This window comes from Mustela nigripes, chromosome 7 (assembly GCF_022355385.1).
Source record: "Mustela nigripes isolate SB6536 chromosome 7, MUSNIG.SB6536, whole genome shotgun sequence".
Classification (NCBI taxonomy): Eukaryota; Metazoa; Chordata; class Mammalia; order Carnivora; family Mustelidae; genus Mustela; species Mustela nigripes.
The window spans coordinates 24,939,047-24,965,243 of record NC_081563.1 but is presented as its reverse complement, the minus strand read 5'-3'; the positions used below and the strand labels follow the sequence as shown (position 1 = coordinate 24,965,243).

Genomic DNA, 26,197 nt, shown 5'->3' with positions numbered 1-26,197 from the left:
ACACATTTAGGGCCTTCTTCTGGGCTCTTTACTGCCCATCTCAACTCTAACACTTAAGGCATTTTTCCCAGATGTCATCTTCAGGGAGCTCCTTTAGGGCAAGGACTACATCTTATTCATCTCTAAGTTCCCTGAGACTCAGTTGCCTGGTCAGGGAAATGGGAATCATGACCATAGCTACCACACAGAGTTGCTTTGGGTTTAGTCAGCTAAGGGACTGACCACTGTGGCTGGCAGACATTAGCTATGTCTGTATCTGCACAGCGCCTAGGCTTTCAAAAGAAAAGAGACTGTGGGTCCCTGGGGTTCAGTCCTTCCTTTGCGACCTTGTAGCTGTGTGACCTTGTGTAGGTCACTGACACCATCCGTAAGGGCAGGGCTAAAAATATCTTTCGCATTTCCAGTGTTTGCAGTTCTATCCCATTTCCCAAAAGAAGACATTACACTGGGACATTTGGGGGTGTTCAAAGACCCTGTGGGGCTCCCAGACCCCCCATAATTCCCATACAGGGTCACTTCAGCTGCTGCTCATAGACTCATCCTTTCCAGCTCTATGGCGTACTTTCCCTTCTCCCGCTACTCCTCCATCTCCTCATAATTGTAATAATGATGGATTATAATAATATTATTAATATTTTAAATGTACGCTGAGCTTTATGGTCTCCAGAACACATTTCTTGTCACTTCGACTGCAGTCCCATCTGGAACCTGCGAAGTCAGGGGTGCATGAGGTGAACGGAGACCCCCTGGCCACTGGGCTAGGAGGCACGGGAGCCAAGACTGGGGTTTCGGACTCCCTGGGGAGTGGGGGTGGGGGCACAGCTAAGGGCACAGCCCCAGCGACTCTGTCCGCCAGGCTGATGGGGGCTACCCCAAGGCCTGGTGCACTGTGTTCTGAAAGGGGGCTTGAGGCCCTTCAACACCATACTTCTCAGAAGGCCCCCCAGGAAGTCCCAGGCCATACACCAAACTGGGTGCTTTGCCAGGAGAGCCCATGGATCTATTTCCCACCTCTGAGGAACCTCTGATATAAACCAGGCGCCCGGGCTCCGATCCAAGCGTGATACACAAAAACCTCAGAATGAGGGGGAACCTGTGTGTGAACAGACAGGCTTTTCTATCCTAAGCAGGGTAAAGGGGAATTTTAGCGGAGGAAGCATGGAAGATGACTTCTAGAAATTTCCACGGCAGGTATTATTTCCTTGGGATTCTCTACCGTTCTTACACTCCCTATCCCGAGGCACAAATAAATCAGTAGCTCTGAGATGGGACTGAATGAGGATCACTTCCTCTCCTGTTGTCCCCAGTGCAAGGATCTTTTCTAAGGTATCCTCCATCATTCATGTTCCAGAATTCTGATGGCTTTGCTGCCAGGCTCTCACAAAAAGATGCTCAAGGGTAGGACTGAATGTACCCTCTCTTCCCCTCCCTTCCCCCAGCACTTGGCCAAGCCTTCGTCCCTCTGTTCATCCCTGCCCGAGCCCTCTTGCCCGTTGAGCTCCTGAGTTAGCTGTGGGACTGGGGGCTGGAAGGGCACACACGGTGGCACTCAGAGCTAGCAGAAGCCTGATGGGGATGCTGACGGGGAGGGAAAGAGTCACAACCCAACGAGGGTGTTTCTTTCCTTAAGCAGAGAGAAGATAAGCCCTGAGGAACGGTTTATCTTATCTGGTACTGCAGGGGGCCCCTGTGTCTATGTGAGACCCAGGGCTGTCCCCTTCCTTTCCGGGCATCCTTCACCCCTATCCACCCTCGGGGAGGGCTCAAGAGCTTGTGCAGTTGATCTCTTTATATCCCAAATCTCCTTAACCGTTGCTGTTTTGTGAAACTACCCTGGATTTCAAGGAGCAATGTCTTAGATTAAGGTGGATAAGAAGTGGGACCCTGGAGCCAGATTTGCCTGCTCTGCTACCCACCATGTGACCCTGGACAAGATCCTTGACCTCTCTTCCCAGTTTCCTTTTCATAAGACGAGAGCTACTGATAACTGTCTCACATGGTGATGGGGAAGAGCGAGTTCAGGTGGGTAAAGTTCTTGACGCAGCACATGGCACAGAGGGAGCCCGTGCAAGTCACAGCAGGTGTCGTGATGGCCCTGCAGCCTGGGTAGGCAGCCGCCTTGTGTGGCTCTCTGGCCGGAACCCACATCAGAAAGCCCTGGAGCTTCCCATCCTCCGTATTCTAACTCAGTAAGTCCAGAGTGGGGCCCAAGCACTTGCCTTTCTAATGAGCCCCCAGGTGACGTAGACGCTGCTGGCCCTGGGATCACCCTTTGAGAACTAGAATCTTCCTTATTATCCATACCCAGATTCTGAAAGCAGCTGCGGGGCCAAGCTCAGTGCTCAGCACCTTCCGTGCACCTGAGGAAGTTGGGTGCTGCAGGTTCAGTAGCTAAGTACCGAAGCACCTCGGCATTGATGCTCTCGAGCCGGCGTGGGTAGAGTACTTGACCCCAAGTCATCCAGGCTGCAGAACGCCCAAACTGAACTGCCAGCTGGGCCCCAGGTCTTCATTCCGCTGGTATTTATGGAGCAGTTGATAAACCCAGCCCGCGTAGAGCACCTCGGAGTTCACAAAGCAATTTCAAATACATTTCCTCATTTCAGACGCACAAAAGCCTGTGAAGTAGGTCAAGTATTAATATCGCCTGCCTTTACAAGGAAAATGTAATTACAGATGAAAACGAAGGCTAGGAGCAGCCTGGCGTCTTGTTCGGGATGGCGGAAAGCCTGGCCTCCCACGCCGCTCACACGGCCGTGCCCCCCACCCCCACCACCACCCCGGGGAGGCTCCGTGTGGTCCTGCTGCACGGGCATGGCGGCTGCCAAGTGGAAGGTGAAGGTGGGTGCTGGCTGCACAGCCCCCCTCTGGCAGAGAAGTGAGCTGTGGCAAGGGAGGCTCCGTTCTAGAACAGTTCCCAGGCAGAGTGGACCTTGGTACGCCAGTGAGGCAAGCACTCAGTCCCTGGCTGAGGCTGTCGCAAAAGGGCATGAACAGTCCTGGGAGAGAGGCTTATCTGAAGCTGGAGGAAAGGGAGGTTTGGCTCCGTGGCAGAGGGGCTAGCGAAGCGTCCTGGGGGACAAACTGGGGACAACAACGTTGGGAGGGGGAGCACAGAGCAACCAGGGGCAGGGTGGTGGGAGTGGCAGTGGATGTGCAGAAGGAGAGCCCTGGGGAGGACCATCTGGGGACCAGGTCAGCTCCCCTGGGCTACACTTGACCTTCCTCCTCCAGCCACCCCAGGAGCCCAGAACACCTGCCCTTCGCAGGCCCTCCCGGTCCAGACCCAGGTTCCTGGAGCCCCCCGCTCTCACTCCAATTGCTCTGATTAGAGGAGCAAAAACAAGCCAGGTGTTACCAGGAAATGGTCTAATTAGCACTTAGTGCTGACGATTTCTGGGTTGTTTTCTTTTTTAAACCCTGGACATTTTTTATTCGCTAATCATCTCTCAGTTCAACCAGCACAGAGCTGCACACGATTTACCTTTTGATGTTCACAGAAGAGAACTCTTGAATTTCAAAGAGCCGGCAGGGATTTGGGGGGAATCGCACGCAGAAGCTGCAGCCTTAATCAAACCTCATTAGAGGCTATTCTTCAAGCAGGTTTTCCCTCTCTTGCTGCCTCCCTCCCCATCCCCCCCTCCTTTTCTGATTACAAGACTGGTTATTGGGTCGGTGTGTGTTTTCTTTGGGACTCTCAATTGATCCCAAGTAGTGAGGGTCTCCCCCAACCACCGCCTTCCCCTCCCTGTCCCCACCTCCCAACAGCAGAGCTCAGGGCTTGGAGTCAGGGTTCCTCTCCCACCTTATACTAGTTGCCATGGTGAGAATTAAGGTTTCATAAATAAAAGTAGCTCCAGGCAAAGTTCTCCTCCTGGAGAGTCTCTGTACCCTGCTTAGACAGGGAGGCTCACCAGAAACAGGGCTCAGATCTGCCCTCCTGAGGGAACTCACAGCGCCTCCACCCGCAGCACCATGTGAACCCCTCTCTGACCCGTGCAGGACCATGGGCACCCCACAGTAAGTGGTGTGGCCCCAGAAGTTGTCTGAGGAACCGTACAGTCTGGGGATCTTTGGAAGTGGGTTACAGCCCCCTTTGGGAGACCCCAAAGGAACATGGAAACCCAGCCTCACCCTGGGAGTCCAGATCTAGAGCCCAGGCCAGCACATGAAGTCAATCCCAAGATCGTTCATTCCTGCCACCCCAAAATAGCAGTAATTGCCGCTTCGAGCCATACATGGTGCTGAATCCTCTAGAAACAGTTTCTCTCCAATTCTCCCAACAGCCCGGTGAAGTAGGTGCGAATGTTCTTATCTCCGTTTTATAGATGGGGCTTCTTGCTACACAGAACAGTAACTAGCCCCAGATCACACAGCTGGTAAGAAGGAGCTCCTAGACAGTGGGCTGCTGGCAGGCAGAGAGGACATCCCCTTTGTTCCTCGTGGACCCAGAGCTGAGTGCATAGGAGGTGGGCACTACGCATCCCTGGAGGGAATGACGGGCCACGGCTCTGGGCTGGCCTCTGGCAGCACAGAGAGTCCTGATAGGGACCCTGCCCCCAGGGACATGACCATCTCATGGGGCCAGCAAACCAGCCCTCAGAGTTGGGCACGATGAAGGCCTTGGGAAGAGGAAAGAGTCAGTGCTCGCTAAATAGCAGGTGGCTGTGAGGGAGGGGTGCAGTGAACGGGTCCTCGTGGCACAGGAGGAGCATTGCAGGCCACGGCATTGAGGGAGAGAGGGGTCCCCATTGGGAATAAGCAGGATACCACCAGACGAGGGTTCTGGGCCTGAGGAGGCTGCCAGTGGGGGCCCTGGCCACACGGTGAAGAGTGAGCAGGCTGAGGGTGTGGGCGGGGGTGCTGGGGAGCCACTGTGCAGGCTCGGTCAGCTGGTCTGTCGGCGTTAGTGAGGGAAGTCTCACAATGCGCCATCCTATCGAGCCTTCAAAGGCTCACTCCAGAGCCCCTGCAAGGACCGCCCGCTCAGGTCAAGGCTGCTGCAAAAAATGGGGCAGAAGTTGACTGTGGCAAAGGTGGACAAGGTGGAAGTGGTTTGAGTGACCTTCTTTCGTAGACAGGCAAGTCTCGGTCACTGACCCGGTATGAGGTTTGGGGCAGTGGCAGGGGAGGGCAGTCACTGAGGATGACTCCTGGGCTCCCATTTCGGCATGGGGCACCCACGGCCGTGCTCACTAGGAGGAGGCAGGGTCGTGTCCCAGGGGCTCGCAGGTGAGCCGTGTGACTGCACGAGCCTTTTGGGCTGCCCTGCATTTTCATTCCTCAAATACAATGGTGTCTGGGTAAAGCTTGGTTAATATAGGCGTTTGCTGCTAGACGTCATAATTCTCTCCCTCCTTCCGCCTTGCAGCGTGTTAAACCGCACGCCAATGAATCTGATCCAGGAGATCATATTAGTGGATGACTTCAGCAATGACCGTAAGTATATCTTCGCCCCCTTGCTCTGTTAATGCAAGTTTCTGTTCCTGCGTAACAGGCAGAGGCCAGGCCACTGATTCTCCGGGGAGGGAGGAAAGCCTGGGTTTATAGCAGGTGTGCAAGACTTTGAGTGTCCATCACGGGCTCAGGAGGGAGACATATCTTACATTTTAAAAATAATGTCTTGGATTCCCGGTTCTGTGTCTTTGAGGACTTATGCAGTAGATTTAGTTGATCCTTGATTGGGTTGGGGTGTGTGTGTGCTTATGTGTGTCATTGTCACCTAACCTACATTCCTGGACATGGAAACCTTTGGAAGATTGACCCTGGGACCCAGAGCCCAGAGCAATTTCTATCACTAGAGGTTCCTGACTTGGATCTGTGGTCATTTGCTAGCCTGATCACAGCCAGAAATATCCTCTCCTTTCATTCCCATGAAGGACTGGGTGGGCTCCATGGGAGAGAGGCTAAGGCTGGTAGACCAGTGAAGTGAAACCAACATGGTGGCATCCCAGGGTTGATAAATCCAGCAAGGGACGGGGTAAGGAGGCAAGGCAGAGACAGTTCTGGGGTGATATCTAAGATAGGGTCTCCTCCTACCCATCCTGATACATTCCCCTGAATGGGGAAAGTTAGGCCAGCTCTGTGTGATGGGGCACAGTGGACAGAGCACTCAACAGATAAGGTCTCCAGTATCGGAAGTCCATAATCAAAAAGGAAACGCCAACATTCATCTCATCCATTGTGTGGTCTCCCAGCAGTTTTTGCTAGACCCCACTAGAGTGAGCAGGACTCTGGTCTCATATTTTTAATGGTGTATGGAAAAGGAAAAGGGTCTCCAGGTGACCATACCATACCAGGTGTCCCCGTCAGGAAGTGCTTCCTAGTAAGCACACAGGTGCTGCTGTGTGACTGACCTGTTCCAAAGAGGCCGCCTTGCGGTCACTTTGAACAGAGTGGGCCACATTGCATATGGATAGAAGTGTTGGGTCAGCCTCATCCAAAACCCACAACCATGCTGGCATCGGGATGGGGCTCTGTGGTTGGGAGCAGGGACAGCAGGCTGGGCTGCCTTGCCTAATCTTCGGGTTCACATTGCTCCAGCGAGTCCCAGGGTGCTCACACCACACATAACCTTCTGTCTTCACAGCTGAGGATTGCTTACAGCTCATCAAGTTGCCCAAGGTGAAGTGCATACGCAATAACGAGCGGCAAGGTGGGTCTGTGCAGAGGGGCATGTCAGGGGGATGCATCCGGCTGTGTGTTCAGCATGCAGGGGCTGTCCTGTGGCTCCTCTGTGAACTTTCTGGAAGACAGAAGGACAGGGCACCCACGTTTCTGTTTGTTCCTACCACAGGTCTGGTCCGGTCCCGGATCCGGGGTGCTAATGTGGCCAAGGGCACTACTTTGACTTTCCTGGACAGCCACTGCGAGGTGAACAGGGACTGGCTCCAGCCGCTGCTGCACAGAGTCAAAGAGGTGAGTGGGGCAGACTGAGGGTCAGGGGCTATGTCCCCACCCTCCCTAGGCTCTCTCAAGCCCGTACTTCACATATGCCGCCCCCCCCAGGCCCTCTGGGAGGGGCATGAGACTCATCGCTGGCCCCATGTTATATAGATGGAGACACTGAGATCCACGGTCACACAGCGTGCAGTGGGGGGGCAAAGTTGGGGACGTGTTTCCGTTTCATGCTGTCACCCGCGGCAGGCCTGCGAGTAGGGCTAATGGCAGCTGCTGATACGTGACGCCTGCAGCTTCTTGGGTGAGAGAACTACCCAGGAACTGTTTCTCCCAGACAATAGACTATTCCAGAAAGGGAGCCCTGATGAGTGCCTTTTGTGACAAGGAGGCAGCGGAGTTAACTGATTCTTGTCCCCAGTTCCTGAGGCTTCTGTCTTCCTTCCACCCATGCATCACCCTTGCCTGGAGGCTGAGGCAAGTGGATGGGCTGCTGAGAAACCTGAGCTCCTGGCCTCTGCGTGCCCTTAAATTGCTCCAGAATTCTGCATGCTTCCTCTCTCCATTCTCAGTGGCTCCTTTTGAAAGTGAAAAAAACCTTAATGTTCCCCATTTGTTCGATATTCCACAAAGACCGTCCACCCCTGACCTGATCGACAGAAGGCGCTGTGTTGTAGGAGCCTAGCATTTGGGCTGTTGCTGTCCTACCTGAGTTTCTGACTCCCGCAGCTGCTCTGTGAAGTACGAGGCTGGGTATTTTTGAGATACCCATTTCACAAATGAGGACACGGCGTGGGGGGGAGTGGTGTAACTTGGGCTGATTTTTCCTGACGGGCACCACGCACACCAGAGCCCGCACACCGTCTCCCCTGAGGCGTGGTGATTTCCTTCTGGCTGTCTGCAGCAGCTACTCTGCTTCCCCTGCCCTACCCCCAACCCCGCAAAAGGACAGCGTTGACCAAAGAATCCCTGTGTGTGAACCACTCAGAGAAGTGGGAAATCCTTCCCGACTCTGTTCGTTCTGGTGAGAGAACCTCGGTGTGTGAGCAGAGCTCTCACACGGGGGGGCCCCGACGTGATCACACGGGATCCCCTGCCCTGAGATTGAGAGGGACACTTAGTGCCCTATAGGAAAATACCCTCTTCCCCACTTTCTGCCACAATCCAGGTGAAGAGGTCTGCATTGAGAAATAGATTAGGAACAGACCATGTAGTTGAAGGTCCCAGATCTTCCCCTCTCTGTGTCCCAGAGGGGAGGGGTGCTGGGGGTGGGGCGGAAAGTGCCAGCCATCTGTCACGTGGTTGGTCCATGCCTCCCACCCCAGAACAGTCGCCTCATTAGCATAAACTCAGGTCTGCTGAGAGAAGATTGCTGTGGGTCACACGGATGCCTGTCACCCCTCCACTCACGAAATCCCAAAGGTTTCAGAAGCTCTTGTTTGATGAACCACAAAGACCACATGGAGATTTCGTCTTGTATCACAACATCACGGTATATACCACATTGTTAATTGTTTTAATTCGAGTATTGTTAGCATAGTGTTCTATTAGTTTCAGGTGTACCATATGGTGACTCCACAATTTATCTGTTGCTCACTGCTCATCCCAACAGGTGTGCTCCAAATCCCCTTCACCTGTGCCACCCCTCCCCACCCACCCACCTCCCCTCTGGTGGCCATCAGTTTGTTCCCGGCAGCTAAAGGGCTGTCTCTTGGTTTCTCTCCCTCTCCTTTTTCCTACCTTTGCTCATTTGTTTTATTTTTTAAATTCTACATGTGAGTGAAATCACACGGCTTTTGTCTTTCTCTGACTGACTTATTTCACTTAGGGTTATACCTTCTGGATCCATCCGTGATATCGCAAATGGCAAGGTTTCATCTTTTTTGTGGCTGAGTACTATTCCACTGGATCGGTCTCTCTCTCTCTCTCTCTCTCTCTCCCTCCCACATCTTCTTTATCCATTCAGCAGTTGGTGACCCCTTGGGCTGCTTCCACAGTTTGGCTATTGTAGATAGTGCTGCAATAAACATAGGGGTGCATGTATCCCTTTGAATTAGTGTTTCCGTATTAGGGGGCGTAAATACATGGTGGTATGATGACTGTAGGGCAGCTCCATTTATAGCTTTTCGAGGAACCTCCATACTGTTTCCCAGAGGGGCTGCACCAGCTTGCATTCCCACCAACAGTGCACGAGTCTTCCTCCTTCTCCACATCCTCTCCAACAGTTGCTCCTTGCCTTGTTGATTGTAGCCATTCTCACAGCTGTGGAATTGTATCTCATTGTGGTGTTTATTTGCATTTGCCTGATGATCAGTGATGATGAGCATCTTTTCACGTGTCTGTTGGCCATTTGTATGTCTTCTTTGGAGAAATGTCTGCTTGGGTCCTCTGCCCATTTTTAATTGATGGGGTTTTTTGTTTTGTTTTTGGTGTCGAGTTTTGTAAGTTCTTTATATTTTTGGAGACTATCAGATAGGTCGTTTGCAAATGTATTCTTTCATCCAGTGGCTTGTATTTTAGTTTGGTTGATTGTTTCCTTCCCTGTGCAGAAGCTTTTTTATTTTGATGTAGTTCCAGCAGTTTATTTTGGCTTTTGTTTCCCTGGCCTCAGGAGATGTATCTAGAAAGAAGTTGTCCGATGTCGCAGAAATTACTGCCTGAATACCACAGTTTGTTTATGCATTCCTCTGCTAATAGACATTTTGGGTTGTTTCCACCTTTTTACTCTTGTGAATAGCACTGCTGTGAACATTAGTATTTAAGTTTAAGTACCTGCTCCCAGTTCTTTGGGATCCATACCAATGAGCTACGTATGGTGGGGTCATGTGGCAGTTCAGGGTTTGACCTTTAGGACGCCTGCCCGCCCCCGCAAGCTGATGTGGCCCTGCAGGATATGTTAGGGGGACTTGCTTTCCTCAGACAGCCTTAATGAAGCTTGCATCTTCTCCTTTCTCCCTGTGAGTGCTCCTTGCATTCCACTGCTCCTGTGGGAGGCATTTGGCTCCACAATAGGGCTCACCCTCCCCGGTCCCCACCACTGTCTGACCTAAAGCTTTGGTAGCAGAGGACTGGTTGGACAGACTTGGGGCTGTGGTCGGACTCTGCCCCTTGCAGGGGTCACAGCAGCCTCTGTGGGCTGCAGAGGTTTTTACCAGATGCTGACTCCTGTTGATGGAACATTCAACTGAGACTTCCCCTTCAGGACAGGGATGTGGGCGTGTGTCAGCCCATGTTAACACGTGTCTTTGTGTCTTGTCTCAGAGTAAAACGTGATTTGTCTTGTAAGTGGAAGTGGAAATTTTAAGCTGTAATTGGAGTTAGGAATTTTCAAAAATAGAAAGAGATAAGAAAGATCTGGGTTTGGGCTGTCAGAAGCTGTCCTCAGCTGGTCTTGTCCACATGGAACCCTCTCGATGTCCCGTTTCTTCCCTTCAGTTACTCGATGATACTTGAAACAAGAACCAGGTTGGTTTTAATTTTTTTTTTAAACAGAGGCCTCTTTCCCCCCACTCCTTATCTACATATTTCTTTAGTTGGAAAAAATGATTTTGAGAAATTTCAGTCCCTGTAACATTTGGTAAATTTATATAAATAATGGCTTACATATGCTTCAAAGACTTTCACACGCCTCCCTCCCTTATTCCATCCAAAAGCCCTGTGAGGAAGTCAAGATAGTTTTTCAAATAATAATTTGTCTTTGCTTTATAGTGTGTGCTGGTGTGTTTAAGGTGACATGGATTCTAGATGGCGGAGTCAGGACAAGAACTCAGGTCTCCTGTCACCTGCTGGAGGACCCTTCCTTCTCCTGCACCCATCCCACCTGGCTGCCTCAGGGGCTGCATTGCAATCCCCTGTCCCCTGTTCTCCATTTCCCTAGACCGTGAAGCCTTATTCATCTTTGTACCTGTGACAATTCCTAAACTATAAGAAGTGCTCTGTAAAGCCGGTTGATCAAATGAGTGAATGATCTCTCTAGCAGGTTTTGTTTTTAATTATCATTGTTACTATTTTTTACTATTTTTTAGAGGGGTGGCAAGGGGCAGAGGCAGAAGGAGAGGGAGAGAGAGAATCTTAAGCAGGCTCCACACCCAGTGCAGAGCCTGACCTGGGGCTTGATCTCACGACCCTGAGGTTATGACCTGAGCTGAAATTGAGAGTTGGACGCTTCACCAGCTGAGCCCGCCAAGTGGCCATCTCTCAGAATGTTTTCAGGGCCTGTTCCCAATATGGTTTTAGTTATATGAACGGGCGGAGAAAGGAGATGTGTACCACAGGGAGCACTGATGGCCATTGGGTGATGCCTTCGGTCTCTGTGATTGCTGGGCTCCTGTCCATGGGGCAGGGTTGGGGCCTGGGCTCTGATTTGTGTTGGGGAGAGGGGAAGAAGGGGTACAGTCCTGGGTCTGTCAGGGGTTCGCCCAGCTGTCTGATTACACCTACCTGTGGGCCTAGCCTTAGAGACCAGCTTCCTGGAGCACACAAGCAGGGACCTGTGGTGGGTCTGGGTATCCTTATGGAGAGTCCCTCTATCCCAGAACTGTGGGAGGAGAGGCCATCTTTCCCAGCAGGAACGGACCTGCCCACTCTGCTGCCAGCCTTTGACCTGTGTCCTCTTCAGCCTCTTCAGTCAGTGCCAGAAGATCCCCTGTGCCCAGCAGGCTGAGGGCTGGTGCTGAGGGCTACACAGGCGGACCGAGCAGGAATGACCCCCTAGGTCCCTCAGAGAGGTTTGTATCTTGGCTTCAAGGCCCATGCATACAACCTCGTACAGCATCTTTTGAAGGTCTTGTCTCCACACAGCTCTTAGCCCTAAAGGTCCCTCATCACCTATCTGGTCTCCATGACTCAAGCAGACACCACACATGAGCTGTGGCAAGGATAAGAGAAGGGCAGAAGCCCTCAGAACCTATAGGGAGAGGGTACCAAAACCCCCCCACTGGTGTACCCAGTGCACCCCAGAGGCTGAGTCCCTGGGTGGCTTCCCGGAAAGGTTGTGGCCAGAGGTAAGCAACCGGCATTTTATTTCATATTTCGGTTTCCAAATATTGAGGAGAATTTAAAAAACCAGGATTGCAGTTAGGGGACCCCCTGAGACCACCCTCAGGTTTAGTAATTCACTAGATGGACTTGGAACTTAGCAAAGCTGTTCTAGTCATGATTGCTGTTTAGGATAGCAAAACGGATGCAGGTGAGACTTCGCAGCGGCGAAAGGCATGCAGAGAAAGTTCCAGACATGAGCCTCCGGTGGACCGCCCCCGGTAGGGTTGGACAGACAGCACTTCCTTCTCCCAGCAATGGTGTAGAACACGTACAGGTCACTGAGAAACAGGGAAGCCCACCCAAGTCTTGGAGTCTGGGCTTTGTGTCTGTTTTGGAGAACAGTCATAGAAATATGGCTGACCGCCCCCATGGTCTCCATGCGCCTCCAGAGGTCAGAGTGAGCTGGTCGCACGCAGACCAAAGCCCTTAGCCTAAGTCACACTGTTAGCATAGACTGTCTGGTATATCCCAAGGCATGCAGGTAAACAGAGGCAGGACGTTCTGAGGGCTCAGAAGTTACTGCCCAGAAGCCAGGCAAGGGCCAAACATACCTGTGGGCAAGGTGAATCCTTGACCATACAAGCCTCCATGTAAAGACTTTGTAAAGCTACAGAGACCCCAAAACTCAACAAACGAAGGCAAAATGAGAACTATGTCCGACTCACAGAAGTTTGGTCTCTGAACTTGTAAGAACGTGTCAGAATTCAAGTTCTGGGAGTGTCTTTGGGGTCATGTCCATGGGTGGGAATGGGTGTGGATGGCTAAACGTGCTTGTGCATGCACATGCACACACACAGACGCAGGGTGACACTGCCCGAGGAGAGCCCGGAGAGCGGAGGCAGCTGGGCAGGTGTCATGCTGGCTGCAGAAGAAGCGTCTGTGCATGTCCCCGAGGTAGAAGCAATGCATCGAAAATGAGCATTTCTTTCCACACGGGCCACTCGGCTTCCGAGGTACCTTGTCACTGTCAGGATGAGTCACACGTGGAAGCCGAGGGCCAGACCAAGTCTGAGAACATAAAAGCAGGCACCTGGTGAGTCTGAGCTTAAAATAAGAGGACAGCCTCATTTGGGAGAGAGATTGAACCAGGAAATGAAATGGCTATAAGGAGAAACAAAGGCTTGTACCCATGCCAGGGGTGGGAGTGGGGGCAGGAGGTTGGGGGGGTGGTGGGGGGTGCAGAAGACTGCAAAAGAGGCCCTGCCTGACTTGCCCACACCTGCTGGTACTCCTGGGCTGCCTGGTTCTTGGTTGGCTGAGGAGTGGCCTTCCCACTGCTCCCTGCCCCTCCTCCTGTGAGCCAGGTACCAGCCGTTCACCCAGAGCCGTTCACCCAGAAACCCATGCAATGCCCTGACAGCCCCCCGGCACTAGCGAATATGTCTTGCATATTTTGAAAGCATTTCCTGGGTGGCTTTGATGCCTGTGGGCAGGATAGTCTGTGGGATGCAGCAAGTAAGGAGGCTGGAGAGGGAGATACAGGCTCTTTGTGGATGGTCCCGCATGCCAGGCTAAGGAGCGTGAGCCCTATCTTCTGGGCAATTCAAGGTTTTAGCAACTGAGCCACAGAGTGAGATTTTCCCATCCAAATGACAACTTCCCTGGCCACCAAAGGGAAGAGGGTGAGCTGAGGTCAGGAGTCCACCACGGTCCACCAGGTGTGAGGGAAAGGGAGAAGCACGCCGCGTGCAGAAGAGTACTTCTGGAGTTCGAATTGGCAAGACTGATCGGGGTGATGGGCAGAGGCAAAGCTTCTTTGCGCTGGGAAGCAGAGGGCTGCGCAATTGTTCTGTTAGCAGAAATAGGCAACCCAAGGGAAAGGAGCATGTTTGGAGAGAAGATAAGGAAGCTGTCACTGAAAGCCCATGTGAAATCCCCATGGAAGGGGCCAGTGGCCTAGTCGCTCCGAGTCTGGGAGCAAGGGCGTGTAAGTCAGGGCTGGAGGCACAGATCTGTGAGGACCACAGATGACTTCTGAAGGACGGAGTCTCCAGGGATGCTGTTCCTCACCTTGCCTAGAAACATACGCATCAAATGAAAATTTTGGAAATACCAAGGTGTTCTTCCTGTGCGGGTGTGGCTTTGCTTCATGAGACTACAGACTGAGGTCACCTTCCCGGCTGCCTGTGGCTTCTGCCTCCTTGGAGCCCACCAGTAGTGGAGGACTTCTAAAGCCCCCTTCTTCCTGCCTTTCCCTTCCTCAGTGTCCTCACTCTTTGGCCCCTGCTGGGTCCCTGCCATGCTCCAATGGCTTTGGGGGCTGAGGAAGCCACCAGAAGTCAGAGAAAGGTTTTTAGCATTTTAGGCATTAGAACCAGGGCAGTCACAGTCTCCAGTGCTCTATTTTATAGATGAGAAAATTGAGATCCAAAGATAGAAGTGCTTGGTCAAGGCCATTAAACCAGCCTGGCATTATCAGGGCAGGGCCCTCCCATGCCCGCTGACACCTAGCCTGGCTCCTTGATGCCCCGGACTGAGCCCGGAGTCTGCTGTCTTCCAGGACTACACGCGGGTGGTCTGCCCTGTGATTGACATCATCAGCTTGGACAACTTCAACTACATCGAGTCTGCCACGGAGCTCAGAGGGGGTGAGTGGGACCAATGCCTTCTCCCCAGCAAGGAACCACTGCTCCCCCTGGTCAAATCTTTCTAGGGGAAGAATGGGGAAAGGTCTCTAGTTGTTTGTCTGGAACGTCCAGCCCTGTGTCCTATAATGTCAGCAGCCCAGTGGTAGCCTTACCACTGAGACAATGAATGCAATGGCCAGGGTCCCGTGCGGGACACATCCAGACCCCAGAGCTCTGGCTCCAACATGGGCTCATCCCGGGATGAGGAGGGAAGGTGAGGACATCCTGGCTTAGGTGGGGCCTGACCTGTTCCAGCACCGCAGTCTTGGGTACCACGCACTCTCTGAGACCCACCATGGTGGTTCTCAGGACCTAATGCTGGTCCCCAAGACTGATTTGAGATGACTCAGCCCCATAAAAACCTGCTTGTACCTTCCCAAGACTCCTGACCAAGGGCCACACCCATGACTGTCCATCCTGTCCCCCTTAGGTTCTGTTGAACCTGACTCTATCATCTGCCCTGTATCCCCTCACCGTGCCCAGCAGGGGAGGCTCAGAGAGGCAATAAGAAGTAGAAAGAAACTGTGAGAGGGACACCCAACTGCCTCCTTGCTGATGAGCCTGGGTGAGACCTGCTGTCTCCAGGCCCACCTTCCCTGGATGTGTTCACAAGCTTCTAGAAAAGGGATGTGTTGTGCACATCAGCTGAGTGGGTGTTGTTCTAGGGTTTGACTGGAGCCTTCACTTCCAATGGGAGCAACTCTCCCCAGAGCAGAAGGCTCGGCGTCTGGACCCTGCTGAGCCCATAAGGTAAGTCAGGTCAGGGGTGGGTAGCGTCACCACTGGGTCCTTTTCTCTGCCACATCGTGGAGCAGGCATTTCACATTAGATGTTCAAAAGATTGAGAAGAGACCAAAAGAACCTTTGGCAGGCCAACCCTCCTTTACCCTTACTTTAGGAGTTTCTGTCTTTAAGGAGACTTCTCCTAAGGGGACAGAGGCCTGGTAAGACCCGTACTAAGGAGCTGCTCAGTGTGTTCCTCCCACACACATGCTACCGTGTACTTAGGCTTCCCATTAAATGCTGGAGGGTCCCAGATGGTCCTGCTTGAGCCTCTGACAGAGGGAAAGATGGTCTGTTCAGGCCAGAGCAGGACTGCTAGGTCTTGGATATCAGAATTCAGCCAAAGAAGGTCAGTTCACTTACCCCCAACTCCTGCTGTTTAGTAACCCCCATGTCTGCTCAGCCCCATTGCAAGGACGGGATGTCGCATTGACTCTGGGTTCTTCAGCAGAGCCGTGGATGCTTTCTCCTGGTCTGCATTCTCCCTTCACACAGGAGGCTCCCAGCACATGGGTTTGGGGCCTCTCAGAGGACCGGGGTAGACTGGAGTATGATGTCCACCCCGTGGGGGAGCCTGGGTTCTCAGCTTTGAGGGCGTATGGTCTGTATGTTCCTACCAAAGATGGGCACACCTGCCCCAGAACCACGGATGTCCACACTGACCCTTGTGGGCCTTGGTTGGGGTGCTGGGCGTCCAAAGTGCTTGGAGAAGTATGCAAAAGGCCCCTTTCTCCAGCCAGTGGCTTAGGGTGCCCCAGATTCTTCGTGGGCATCTCTGTATCTCCAGAATGGCTGTATGGTAAACGTTGGATCACTTGCACTGAATCAGCTTAAGTCAGATGGGAAGCAAGGAGCTAGGAAGAGCCGAATGCTGACGCTTCTGACAAATGTGTATGGCTAGGAACACTTCGCCGGGGACCAATGTCTCACCCACCTGCTGGCCCCTTCCCCCTTCCCAGCCTTCATGAGCTGGAGCAGCGCCAAGAGGGGGATTGGAGCCAGACAGCATGCTGGCTAGTGGCTTCTACTTCTGAACCTCTATCATGTGGGGCAGCTTCTCAGTTACCCCCTATGGGCGGCCCCTGATGGGGCAGCCGGCCAAGTCAAGGACAAAGGCAGCTGTGCTGGTGCAGCTTACCTTCTCTGGCCCAGTGTGGGGGTGTCTCAGGGCAGCTTCTGTTCTTGTGGGAATATCTCTCTCATCAGAGAGCGAGTGTTTCCCAGGCTCAGTCCAGGGAACGCCCAGGGGTCGTGGCCCTGGGAGACCCGGTTTCTTGACCTGCTATCCATCAACTACCTGACATGGGAGAAAACTCCCTTCGCCCTCTGGCCCTGCTGGATGAGGAGCCAGGTCCCTGTGGGCTCACCTGCCTTTCCCTGCTGTTGATCCTTCTAGATACAAGTCCTGGTGCTCACTGGGTTATCTGGTTGGACTCTGCTGGGCTCACCTGCCTTCCTTGGCAGTACTTTGCTTTCTGAGTGGCTTCTCTGGCTTCCTTCTCAGTGGCCAGGGGCAGGGGAAGTGGGGCAGAACCCCAAGGAAGAAGACGAAGGGTGTACTAGTTTGTTGGGGCTATAGCAACATGTCACCCATGAAGCTGCTTATCAGCAGAAACATACTGTCCTGCAGGTCCAGAGGCTAGAACCACAGAGTCAAGGTGTCAGTGGGGTTATTTCCTTCTGAGCGCTATGCCGGCCTCTTTCCTTGGCTTGTTTTTTTTTTTTTTTTTTTTTTTTTTTTTTCTTTTTAAAGAATTATTTATTTTAGAGAGACTACAGGAGCGTGGGGGAAGGGCAGAGGGTGAAAGGGAAGAGAAGTGGATTCCCTGATGAGCGGCGAGCCTGATGCGGGACTAGATCCCTGGACCCTGAGATCATGACCTGAGCCAAAACCAAGAGTTGGATGTTTAACCCACTGAGCCACCCAGCCGCCCACTCCTTGACTTTCAGATGGCCATCTTCTCTGTGTCTCTTCCCATTATGTGCTGTCTGTGCATGTCTGTCTCTCCGGCTCCACATTTCCTTTGTGTAAGGACACTAGGCATGTGGGGTTGGGGGCCACCCGGATAACCTCATTTTAACTTGATTACTTCTATAGAGACTTTCTCCCCAAATAAGGGCACATTCCGAGGTACTGGGGGTTAGGACCCAAATATATTATTTTAGGGTGACATAACCCCTCACCGAGAGTTAAAGAAGGAAGAAAAGGGAGAGAGAGCCCAATCTCAAAACATGGGTATGCCTTAACGGGTGCTGCCTCAGTCCTCCTCCTCTGCCGGGGCTCCCAACAGTGGAGCCCCCAAAGAGAGCCACGCTGGGCAGAGCCTATGGGAGATTCCAGCAGAGGATCCCCGGTCCCTCGGCACAGCGGGCTTCTGAGCAAGTTCTGGCCCCCTACAGAAGGCATGCTGATGAGAAAATGAGCCTGTCTATGAGGTCAGGATTTTTAAAATCAAAAGGAAAAACCCTGGAGTCTGTTCTTGTTTTAGGTAACGCATTGACCCTCGTAAAGTGGGAAAGCGGTGGAGAGAGAAGCGTGTGGGATTCTGCCTGGTGGGGCAGATGACTGGGATGGCGGTCCCTCTCTGCTCTCCCATGACCTTCTCTTTCCCTTCCGAATGCACAGGACTCCCATCATAGCTGGAGGGCTCTTCGTGATGGACAAATCCTGGTTCGATTACCTGGGGAAGTACGACACGGACATGGACATCTGGGGTGGAGAGAATTTTGGTGAGTCACTGTTTCTGCATCCAGGGGCCAGCGGCATCTCTGTGTCCTGGGCCTACACGTACCTGGGATGAGGGCCTGAGGGGGGCAGTAGATCACTCCTTGGGGGCAAGGCCAGGTGGGGCACAAGAGGAGTGGTTGCTGGGAAGCTGGAGGTAACGGGGCATTTCTCCAGGGGGAAAGCCTCCCCGGGAAGACCATCCGGGGCAAGTTGACAACAAGCCAGCGGGGAGCAGGGAAAGGAAAGGAACATTGGTCATGCCAGGAGGGGGCTGGGAGTTTGACAGACCTAGCTCCACGGATTTTCACAAGAACCCCAAGAAGCAGCCCCATGTCATACTCTTTTTTTTTTTTTTTTAAGATTTTATTTATTTATTTGACAGAGAGAAAGATCACAGGTAGGCAGAGAGGCAGGCAGAGAGAGAGGAAGGGAAGCAGGCTCCCTGCTGAGCAGAGAGCCCGATGCTGGGCTTGATCCCAGGACCCTGAGATCATGACCTGAGCCAAAAGCAGGTGGCAGAGCTGGACTGCCCCACAGGATCTAAGTACTAGTACTTGTCACCACTGGTTCACCACTTAACCCACTGAGCTACCCAGGTGCCCCCCCCATGTCATACTCTTAACACACGAGGCGGCTGTAGGGTAGATCAGTGTTATGAGCTCCTCTGGTGGTGGGGGGGTCCCAGACTTCTCTCTCTCCTGGGGCTGCAGAATGAGCTCTATCCTACTGTGGTTTGGGAACCTGCGCCCCCTTCCACCCTCACCCCTTTCTCTTTCACTGAGATAATGGCCAGAAGCTCCCAGGCTTCCGTAGTGACTACCCCAGACCCTCTTCATTAACCCACTGCTGAGTGCTGTGCGCACGGGGCAGCCAACAGAGGTTTACCAAATGTTACAGGAATCGCCATCAATCCTCTTCACCCCCAGGCGCCTACCCCCAAATCCCCGAGTTCAGTGCTCCAAGCTCAAGCCTGCCTCGGGCAGGGATTCGGCTCTGTTTTGTTCCCAGACGTCTCCGGGGTTTCAAACAGCGCCCCCATGAAGGAGGTTTCTGTAAACTTGTTGAATGAAGCACCAGAGGAGGACAGCAAGAGGCGGGCGTGTCACCGGGCACTGTTCAGCACGGGTCCCCAGACGGTGGCACGGCCCCGAGAATGGATGATCCGTGGGGCCCGTCTGGCATCCAGCAGTAATCCCGTGCATCGTCCTCTGCCATTGTTTTCTCCTGTTCCTGCCTCTGGAGTATTTTATGGCTTTCTTCCTCAGTCACTAAGAGTTATTTTCCAGAAATTTATGGCTGCCAGCCTGACCCACAGCATCTGTTCTCCCAAACTGGGCAGTGTAGAGAAATCCATCAGACAAGTACCATTCAGGGCCCGGATTAGAAGCTCAGCAAACAAGCAGGAAAAAAAAAAAAAACACCCAAGCCGCCGAAACCAAACTGATTCTTCTGCCTGGCACCCAGTCTTGGAACATAACAGGGAAATCGGTTACAGGTTCAAGATCAGGACTGCCTGCACAGGCCCAGGAGAACCTGGGGCCCGATAGGGTCTTATCCTTCCCTCTCGTGATCTGTAGCGCTGTAGCGATGTGCTCTGGCCTTTCCTCCCGTCGTCAAGTGACTCCTTCCTGTAGCCCATTTGATAGACAGCAGTCCTCTCATTTCTGCTCCAGTGCCATTTATGACAATAGCGTTCACCGCTTCACAGTTTGGCACACTGAGTCATTGCGAATTTGTGTGTTGAATTGTTAGAAAATGCTTCTAGCCCATCTCGCTCTAGCCTGTGTCTGGCAGGGCTGACACAGCCTCCCTCAACCTTGCAGAGGGAGTGTGACCTTTCCTCCACGTGGCAGTCACTTTGGGATTCAGGCGGCACGTTATTTTTCATGATGGCCTGTTCTGGTCCAGCCTGCCCGTCCCTTCTTTTGATGGCGGTGTGGACGCACACCTGCGCCTGTCCAGGGGCAACTTCGGCTGTTGCCTCCCAGTCGTCTGATGCTCCCAAGTGCTGATCGGAATGGGGAACGAGGGAGGGGCTTCTGAGAAGCTATGGAAGAAGCATTTTACAGTCCATCACAGAATTTTTTAAACCACAAAAAAGTATTGCAGATGGTTATCCCAGGAGACACTGTTTTTCTCCCATCACAACATTCCGTTATGTTATAGCCTGCTCCCAGCGCTTTAAAAGCCATTTTTGGACCTTTTTTTTTTTTTTTAAAGCATTTTATATGTCAGAAGATGCAGTGCTTTCCTGATAGTACTTAGATCCTGTGGGGCAGTCCAGCTCTGCCAGAGAGCATAGGTAGGCACCTGAGGGCATGACCATGGGGATTGGGAAGAGCCCATCAGGATGGAGTGACCATCGGGGGTTTGCTGGGACTGGGGAGCACTGGTTCACCTTCAGAGGAGAGTTGATACTGAGGGAAAGAGTTCTTCTCCAGGGGATGGCAGGGGGCCTTCTGCACCTCCTAGCTCACCACATCCTGAGAGCCCCGGTGTCACTCACATGCACTCCTCTCTCCATCCCCAGGACTGTTCTGTTCTCCTCAAAGCCAGCCTCCCACTGGGCCAGAGAGCGCAGTCTGAAATGCCATTCCCTCCCACTTTCCAGACCAGGCAATCGCTGCAGCTGCAGCTTGTCCTGTTCCATAGGGAGTATGGGAAGTTAAGGACACCCCCTCGGCATTTGCGGTCTACGGCCCTGGGTGACCTCGGTGGGCCTAAGGCTAGTCCTTGTTCAGCAGGAGGGCTGGATGCAACGTGATTGCCCCAGATGGCGTGAAGTACAGTGTTATGGACCAATCAGATGATCTCTGCTCAAGTCCCATGTGTTCATTGCAAAATAATAACAGAGCTTCCAGGCCCAGGAGTGCTGAGAACTTAAAAGTTCATTAAAAGGAAGGGTCTCTATTGGTGCATTTCTATGTGTGGACTTAGGGATAGCAGTAGCTTAGGGATACAGTAGCTGTAACAGTAGTACTGTTACAGAGTAACAGTAGGGATGACCTCAATGCCCACCGCGGCCCGCACCACGCCCCGTCCTGAGCTGGCCAGGGTTACAGTGGGTCCCTGCTGCTGTGGGTACAGTGTGTGTTCATACATGGGACATGTTGCTCTGTGCAAGCTGGAGTCATTGCATTCAGTGGAGCCTGTGTCTCAAGCTCCCTCCACCTTCGCTCAGAAACCAGACTAGGAAATGGAACTGGAACCTTGGTGGGTCTGGCCGAGCTATGATGTACGGATAGCTGTAGTTTGGCTTCCGGGGGGAAAGCATCCTCTTCCCCATCCAGCAGTCGTGGGCTTGGCGCATAGACAGCTAGGCTGGTGGAGGGCAGGGACAGGGGGCCCCGGCGCCCTGGTCAGACAGCCAGTGGGTTGATGAGGTCACAGGAGGAAAGGAGTGAGGGTGGAGGGTGGGGAGATTTGCCCTCAAGTAGGAGTCTGACGTCTAAAGAAAATAAGATAGCGGTGCCCCCCATGAGGGTAGAATAATTACCCGTCTCCCTGTCTGCAATTCAAAGTGGATTAGGGCCTGCCTGACGCTCATCACAGGGGAAGTTGTGGCGGCGCTGACTCAGCAAGAACCCCCTACAGAATCCCTCCATCGTCTTTTCGCCCCGTCCCCCTCACTTAAGAAAGTGATGACTCGGCAAGAGCCCCAGACGTGGAAAGCGGAGGGTCTGGACAACGCCCCACACCTCCCCGCATGAGCCCCCGCCGCCTGGCGCCTTTGGATTATGAGACTTTCCCCAGAGTCAGCACATCCCCGGGAGGACAGTCATCCTGACATCAGTGGTGTTGACGAGGGCAGGCAACTCCACTTCTGGGTGTTAAATATCCCTGTGAACCATCACGCTCATCTGCACACTCCAGACTGTCCGAGTCAGGCCCTGGGTCTCCGGTCACCACCTTTCTAATATGCAGGACCCTGGAGCCTAGAAGCTGTTCTGCCTCTCAGGGTGCAGGCACCTTGGCGAGGCATCAGCTGCACTGAGGGGGCGCGAAGACGGACATCTGTCAGGACTGGATGGAGGTGCTGGTGGTCGCTAGTTGTAGAGGAGCCTCTCTTGTTGGCCTCTGAAAGCCTCGAAGGCAGTGTCTTTGTACCCGGAGCGCCACTGGTCGCCGGAGGGCTGAGTTATGGAGCGGGAAGCGGTGCTTCAGCCCCCAGGCACTGGATGGCAGGGGTCAGGTTGGACTGCTGCTGATCATAACATAAGGACATCCACAACCATGAACATGATCATTAAGATGACTAACAAGCTACCACCTGAGGGAGGGAGACCAAACAGAGTATAGCCCCGTCTCACCAGGGTGGATGAAGAGATCCATTTTCCCCCCATGACTCAACGTTTGCAGAGTTGAGATACAGGGCAGTTTTCAGCTAAAGCACCAGACACAAGACAATGAGGAGGGCAGGTTTGACAGGTGAGGGAGTGGAGGCAGGCAGCAGTGGGCTGTGGACAGGCGGCCAGGGGCAGAAGGTGCATATTATCTGCTGGTGTCCAGCGCCCCTCAGTTGAGCGTCACACGGCCCGTGGAAGCCTGTGCTGGAGCTAGGACAGAGCTGGGGCTGGGGAGGTATGAAGGGGAGCCCCTCAGCTTCAAGTGAACCATGAGGTCAGCCGAGGAAACAGGGTCAGGGGGACCCTGCAAAGACAGAGCCTTGGAGGGTGGAGCCTTGGAGTGGAAGACTGCCAGCAGACTGGAAGGAAGGGGAGGGACCAGGGTCAGATAACTACTTGCCAAGGTGGGTCCTGTGTCTACGGTGGCAGAAGGCGGGACTCAGAGATGCGGAGGGAAGCGAGATGGCACGCAAGGGGAGCACAGAGAGAGAAACAGGTTGCTGGGGTAGGAGGGGGTGGGGGAGGGAACCGAAGCATCGTTTGGAGGGATTCGCTTTGTAAATGAGGAGGGACATATGTCTTATTTGAATACATGGAAAGGAAGAGACCATGGCCAAAACGTATGCGTATTTTGGGAAGAGGGCTGGCACCAAATTTGTAGGTTATATCTAGTAAACCAGATCTCCGTCTCTAGTTTTGAAAGATGAGATGGTTTTCCTTTTTTGGAATTGGAGCAGACCGTATTTTGAGATCCTGGGGAGGAAGGGATTGGAGCACAGCAGACTTTTGGAGCACACTGTTGAAGAAGACGTCCTGAGACTGAAGTCACACACGCACTGACAGTCCCACGGGCTGACCCCTGCAGCCAGCCCCGCAGTGCGCTCACGGCAAGGTGGAGTGGTGGGGGGGGGGGGTGGCAGTCAGCTAAGCTCTCCCGTGCTCCGTGTCTCACCCCCACCCCCACGAATACCAGTCTGGGACATGTGAGCTCCACAGTGCCCCAGCCAAGCACCATATTGCTACGTATTGGGGGCTTGATAGAAAGTCAAAATCTGGAATGTTATGTCCACAAATTTCAAGTGGCGTTGGTGGCAGAAGAAGAAAGCTGGAAGCAGGCACAGGAGGCCAGTGCTAACAGGGTCTGTGTTTCGGAGACTGGCTTCAGGGACGTCTGATCGTAGCTGCGGCTCATCTTTCCGTCCTGCTTAAGTGTTCCCCATAGTCTCAAAATTGTGTTTCATTTGACGTGGATGGCCGCCCTGCAGCACGGACCCTCGGTGAGGTGAAGCAGGCTTCCCCACGGACACGGCCTGGGGGCTGCTGCAGAGTCGGGGGCTGCGGACCCCAAGGCCAAGCTCTTCCGGTCTCCCTCCCTCCGTGTTCTTGCCGTCATTTGGAAGCAATCCTGAAAGAGTTCTTTCTTTATTCTAGCACACACACATTGTCCCTACCGTGTCCCCGAACTTCCTGGGAATGAGCTGTAGCCCATTTGGGACAGCACCTGGGCACGCAGAGAGCCAGGTGTCAAGAAGGTGATGGCAATGGGTGTGGTGTCCGCAGAGCCTTGCCTGCAGCTTAGGTACACAGGGCAAAGTCTGGTTGAGGACAAGTAAGTGAGAGAGCCGGTGAGGATCACGATGAAGACATCGTGTCCAGACGCCTGCTTGGGGAGCTGGACAGGAAGGAGACACAGAGCAGGAAGTGGAAAGAGAGAGAGAGGACCCAGGTGAAGGAACCCAGGGAGGTGGTGCCCAAGAAGCTGGAGGGTGCCGTGCATGTATATGGTAAGAAGGCACTAGAATACTCACATCCTTTCCTACTCCTGGACCCCAGCCTGCTTCCATGTGCCCCTCCCCCACACCTGCAGGAGGAGTCACCCAGGGCATGGGTTGCCCCTGAGCCAGCCTGCCCTCCTATTTGAGCTTGACTGCAGAAGCACGAACCAGGCAGGAATTCCCAAGTGGGAAACAGACGTTGGCCACCAGCGGCGTACCCTGCGGGATGCACGCGGTGCAGTCAGTAAGGAGGTGCACTGTCTGCAGAGAAGTTAAAGCCCTCACAACACTGCCGAGCAGTCACTAATATTCCCCTCCACCACTCTGGTCTGCCACTGCTTCCTTCCGGGGCAGGGGCACTGCCTCAAGCCACTGAGGACCTTGGTCCCAGGGGAGAGAGGCACACCCCGGCCTAATCCCGGCTGCCTCTGGGGACTCCTCTCCTCCTGCAGCTTGCAGCAGCCAACCGGGAAGAAATGGGCATGTGTGCAACATCCCCGCCCTGGGGGGCGACCCCAGCAACAGCTCAGCGGCTTCCAGCATTTTCTAGGCTACTGCCAAGACGTCCCCCCACAGGCTATAATTCAGGCATCCTTACGGAGGGGCAGAATTGTGGTCCGGGTGTTGGGAGCTGCTTTCCTGGATGCCTCGTCCAGGAGCTTGCTGGGAATCCTGCCCATGGGTATTGCTGGCCGGTCAGAGTGTGAACCTCACCACCTCCATGACAGTCTCTTCTATCTGGGTCTGGACTGTTGCTAAAGTCTGCTATATTCTTAAATGGAAAATTCTTTCTCCTTGGTCCTGGTTCTTAGCCGCCAGGGTCATCTAAGCATGTCTAATCCATCTTCCATGTGTCCAGAAGCAGCAGTCTGGGTCACCCAAAGGCTGTAGCAGGGCCCTGCACCAGGCTGGTCCCCAAATACGGCCCTCGCCCCCCATGAATGTGCTCCTCCAAGCCAGTCCCTGTGTGTTTCCATATTCACGTGCATCACCCTTCCAGTTCTGAGTTATCATCAGCCCCGGTTGCTGAAAGGGAAACTGAGGTCACCCAGCCAGCAGAGCACACAGTCTGACTCTGGAGCCAGCTTTTGACCCCCAGTCCCAGGCTGGATGCGGCGGGAGGCCCTGACCCCTTCCTTGGGCCTGGTGCCCTTGATACTGCCATCCTGTGTCCCCTCCCCTCCGGAGAGCACAGAGCCGTGCTGAGGGGGCACGACTATCTTGCAGAAATCTCCTTCAGAGTGTGGATGTGCGGCGGCAGCCTCGAGATCGTCCCCTGCAGCCGAGTGGGCCATGTCTTCCGCAAGAAACACCCGTATGTTTTCCCAGATGGAAACGCCAACACGTATATAAAGTAAGTGCGAGTCCCAGGGGTTCTGTGGGGGCAGCAGAAAGCCTGGTGAAGGGTTGTGGCTGTCCCCAGTTGTCTGGTAGGTTGGTAGGTTGCCTGAGTGTTCTGGGCGCTCAGGAGCCACAGTCGTGCTCCTTGGGACTCTGCCTAAGCAAGGGAGTTCGGAAGCAAGGCCCACCCAGCAGCAGGAGGAGGCGGTCTGAAGCTCTTCTCCACCACGGACGTCCCCGCGGCTTGCCGAGGCCTGCGAGTCACTGGGCAGCACTGTCCTGTCGGGCTTTGGATGTTTGGGGTTGTTTGGGTTTGGGGGAGAAGATTCCATTTTTGTTTCCAAGTTCCAGAAGACCTATAGCTTCCTCTTTCAGCCTGGGTCCCCAAGGGAAAGGTTACTGGAAGGATTTGAGAACGGGAGAGCACAAGCAGCTACTGCTCACATGCTTGGCCCTGGCTTCTTCCCTAGGGTGTCTGCACCTCCTGCTAGGGGACGAGATGAAGATCCCGGGGTCTCAGTACGTCCGTGGTGTCCACTTGCTCATTCCTGCTCTGTCCCTTCATACGGCTTCTGTGATTCCTTCTCCTTCGGGCTTTGCCTCTGTTTTGGGAACATTTCACGTATGTCCCTCTTTCCTCCAGCTTCTCACCTTTTCCCT

At 53.5% G+C, this 26,197-nt stretch overlaps 1 protein-coding gene across 1 annotated transcript in view; it reads left to right on the top strand.

Moving 5' to 3' along the window:
- The window catches only part of GALNT14 (polypeptide N-acetylgalactosaminyltransferase 14), a 209,500-nt gene that overhangs the window by 167,386 nt on the left and 15,917 nt on the right, over positions 1–26,197 (top strand). Inside the window, exons 4-10 of the mRNA XM_059407590.1 lie at positions 5,372–5,439; positions 6,590–6,655; positions 6,797–6,918; positions 14,438–14,525; positions 15,230–15,314; positions 17,974–18,077; positions 25,424–25,550. Of these exons, the coding sequence (XP_059263573.1) occupies positions 5,372–5,439; positions 6,590–6,655; positions 6,797–6,918; positions 14,438–14,525; positions 15,230–15,314; positions 17,974–18,077; positions 25,424–25,550 (660 nt within the window). The remainder of the gene's footprint in view (positions 1–5,371; positions 5,440–6,589; positions 6,656–6,796; positions 6,919–14,437; positions 14,526–15,229; positions 15,315–17,973; positions 18,078–25,423; positions 25,551–26,197) is intronic.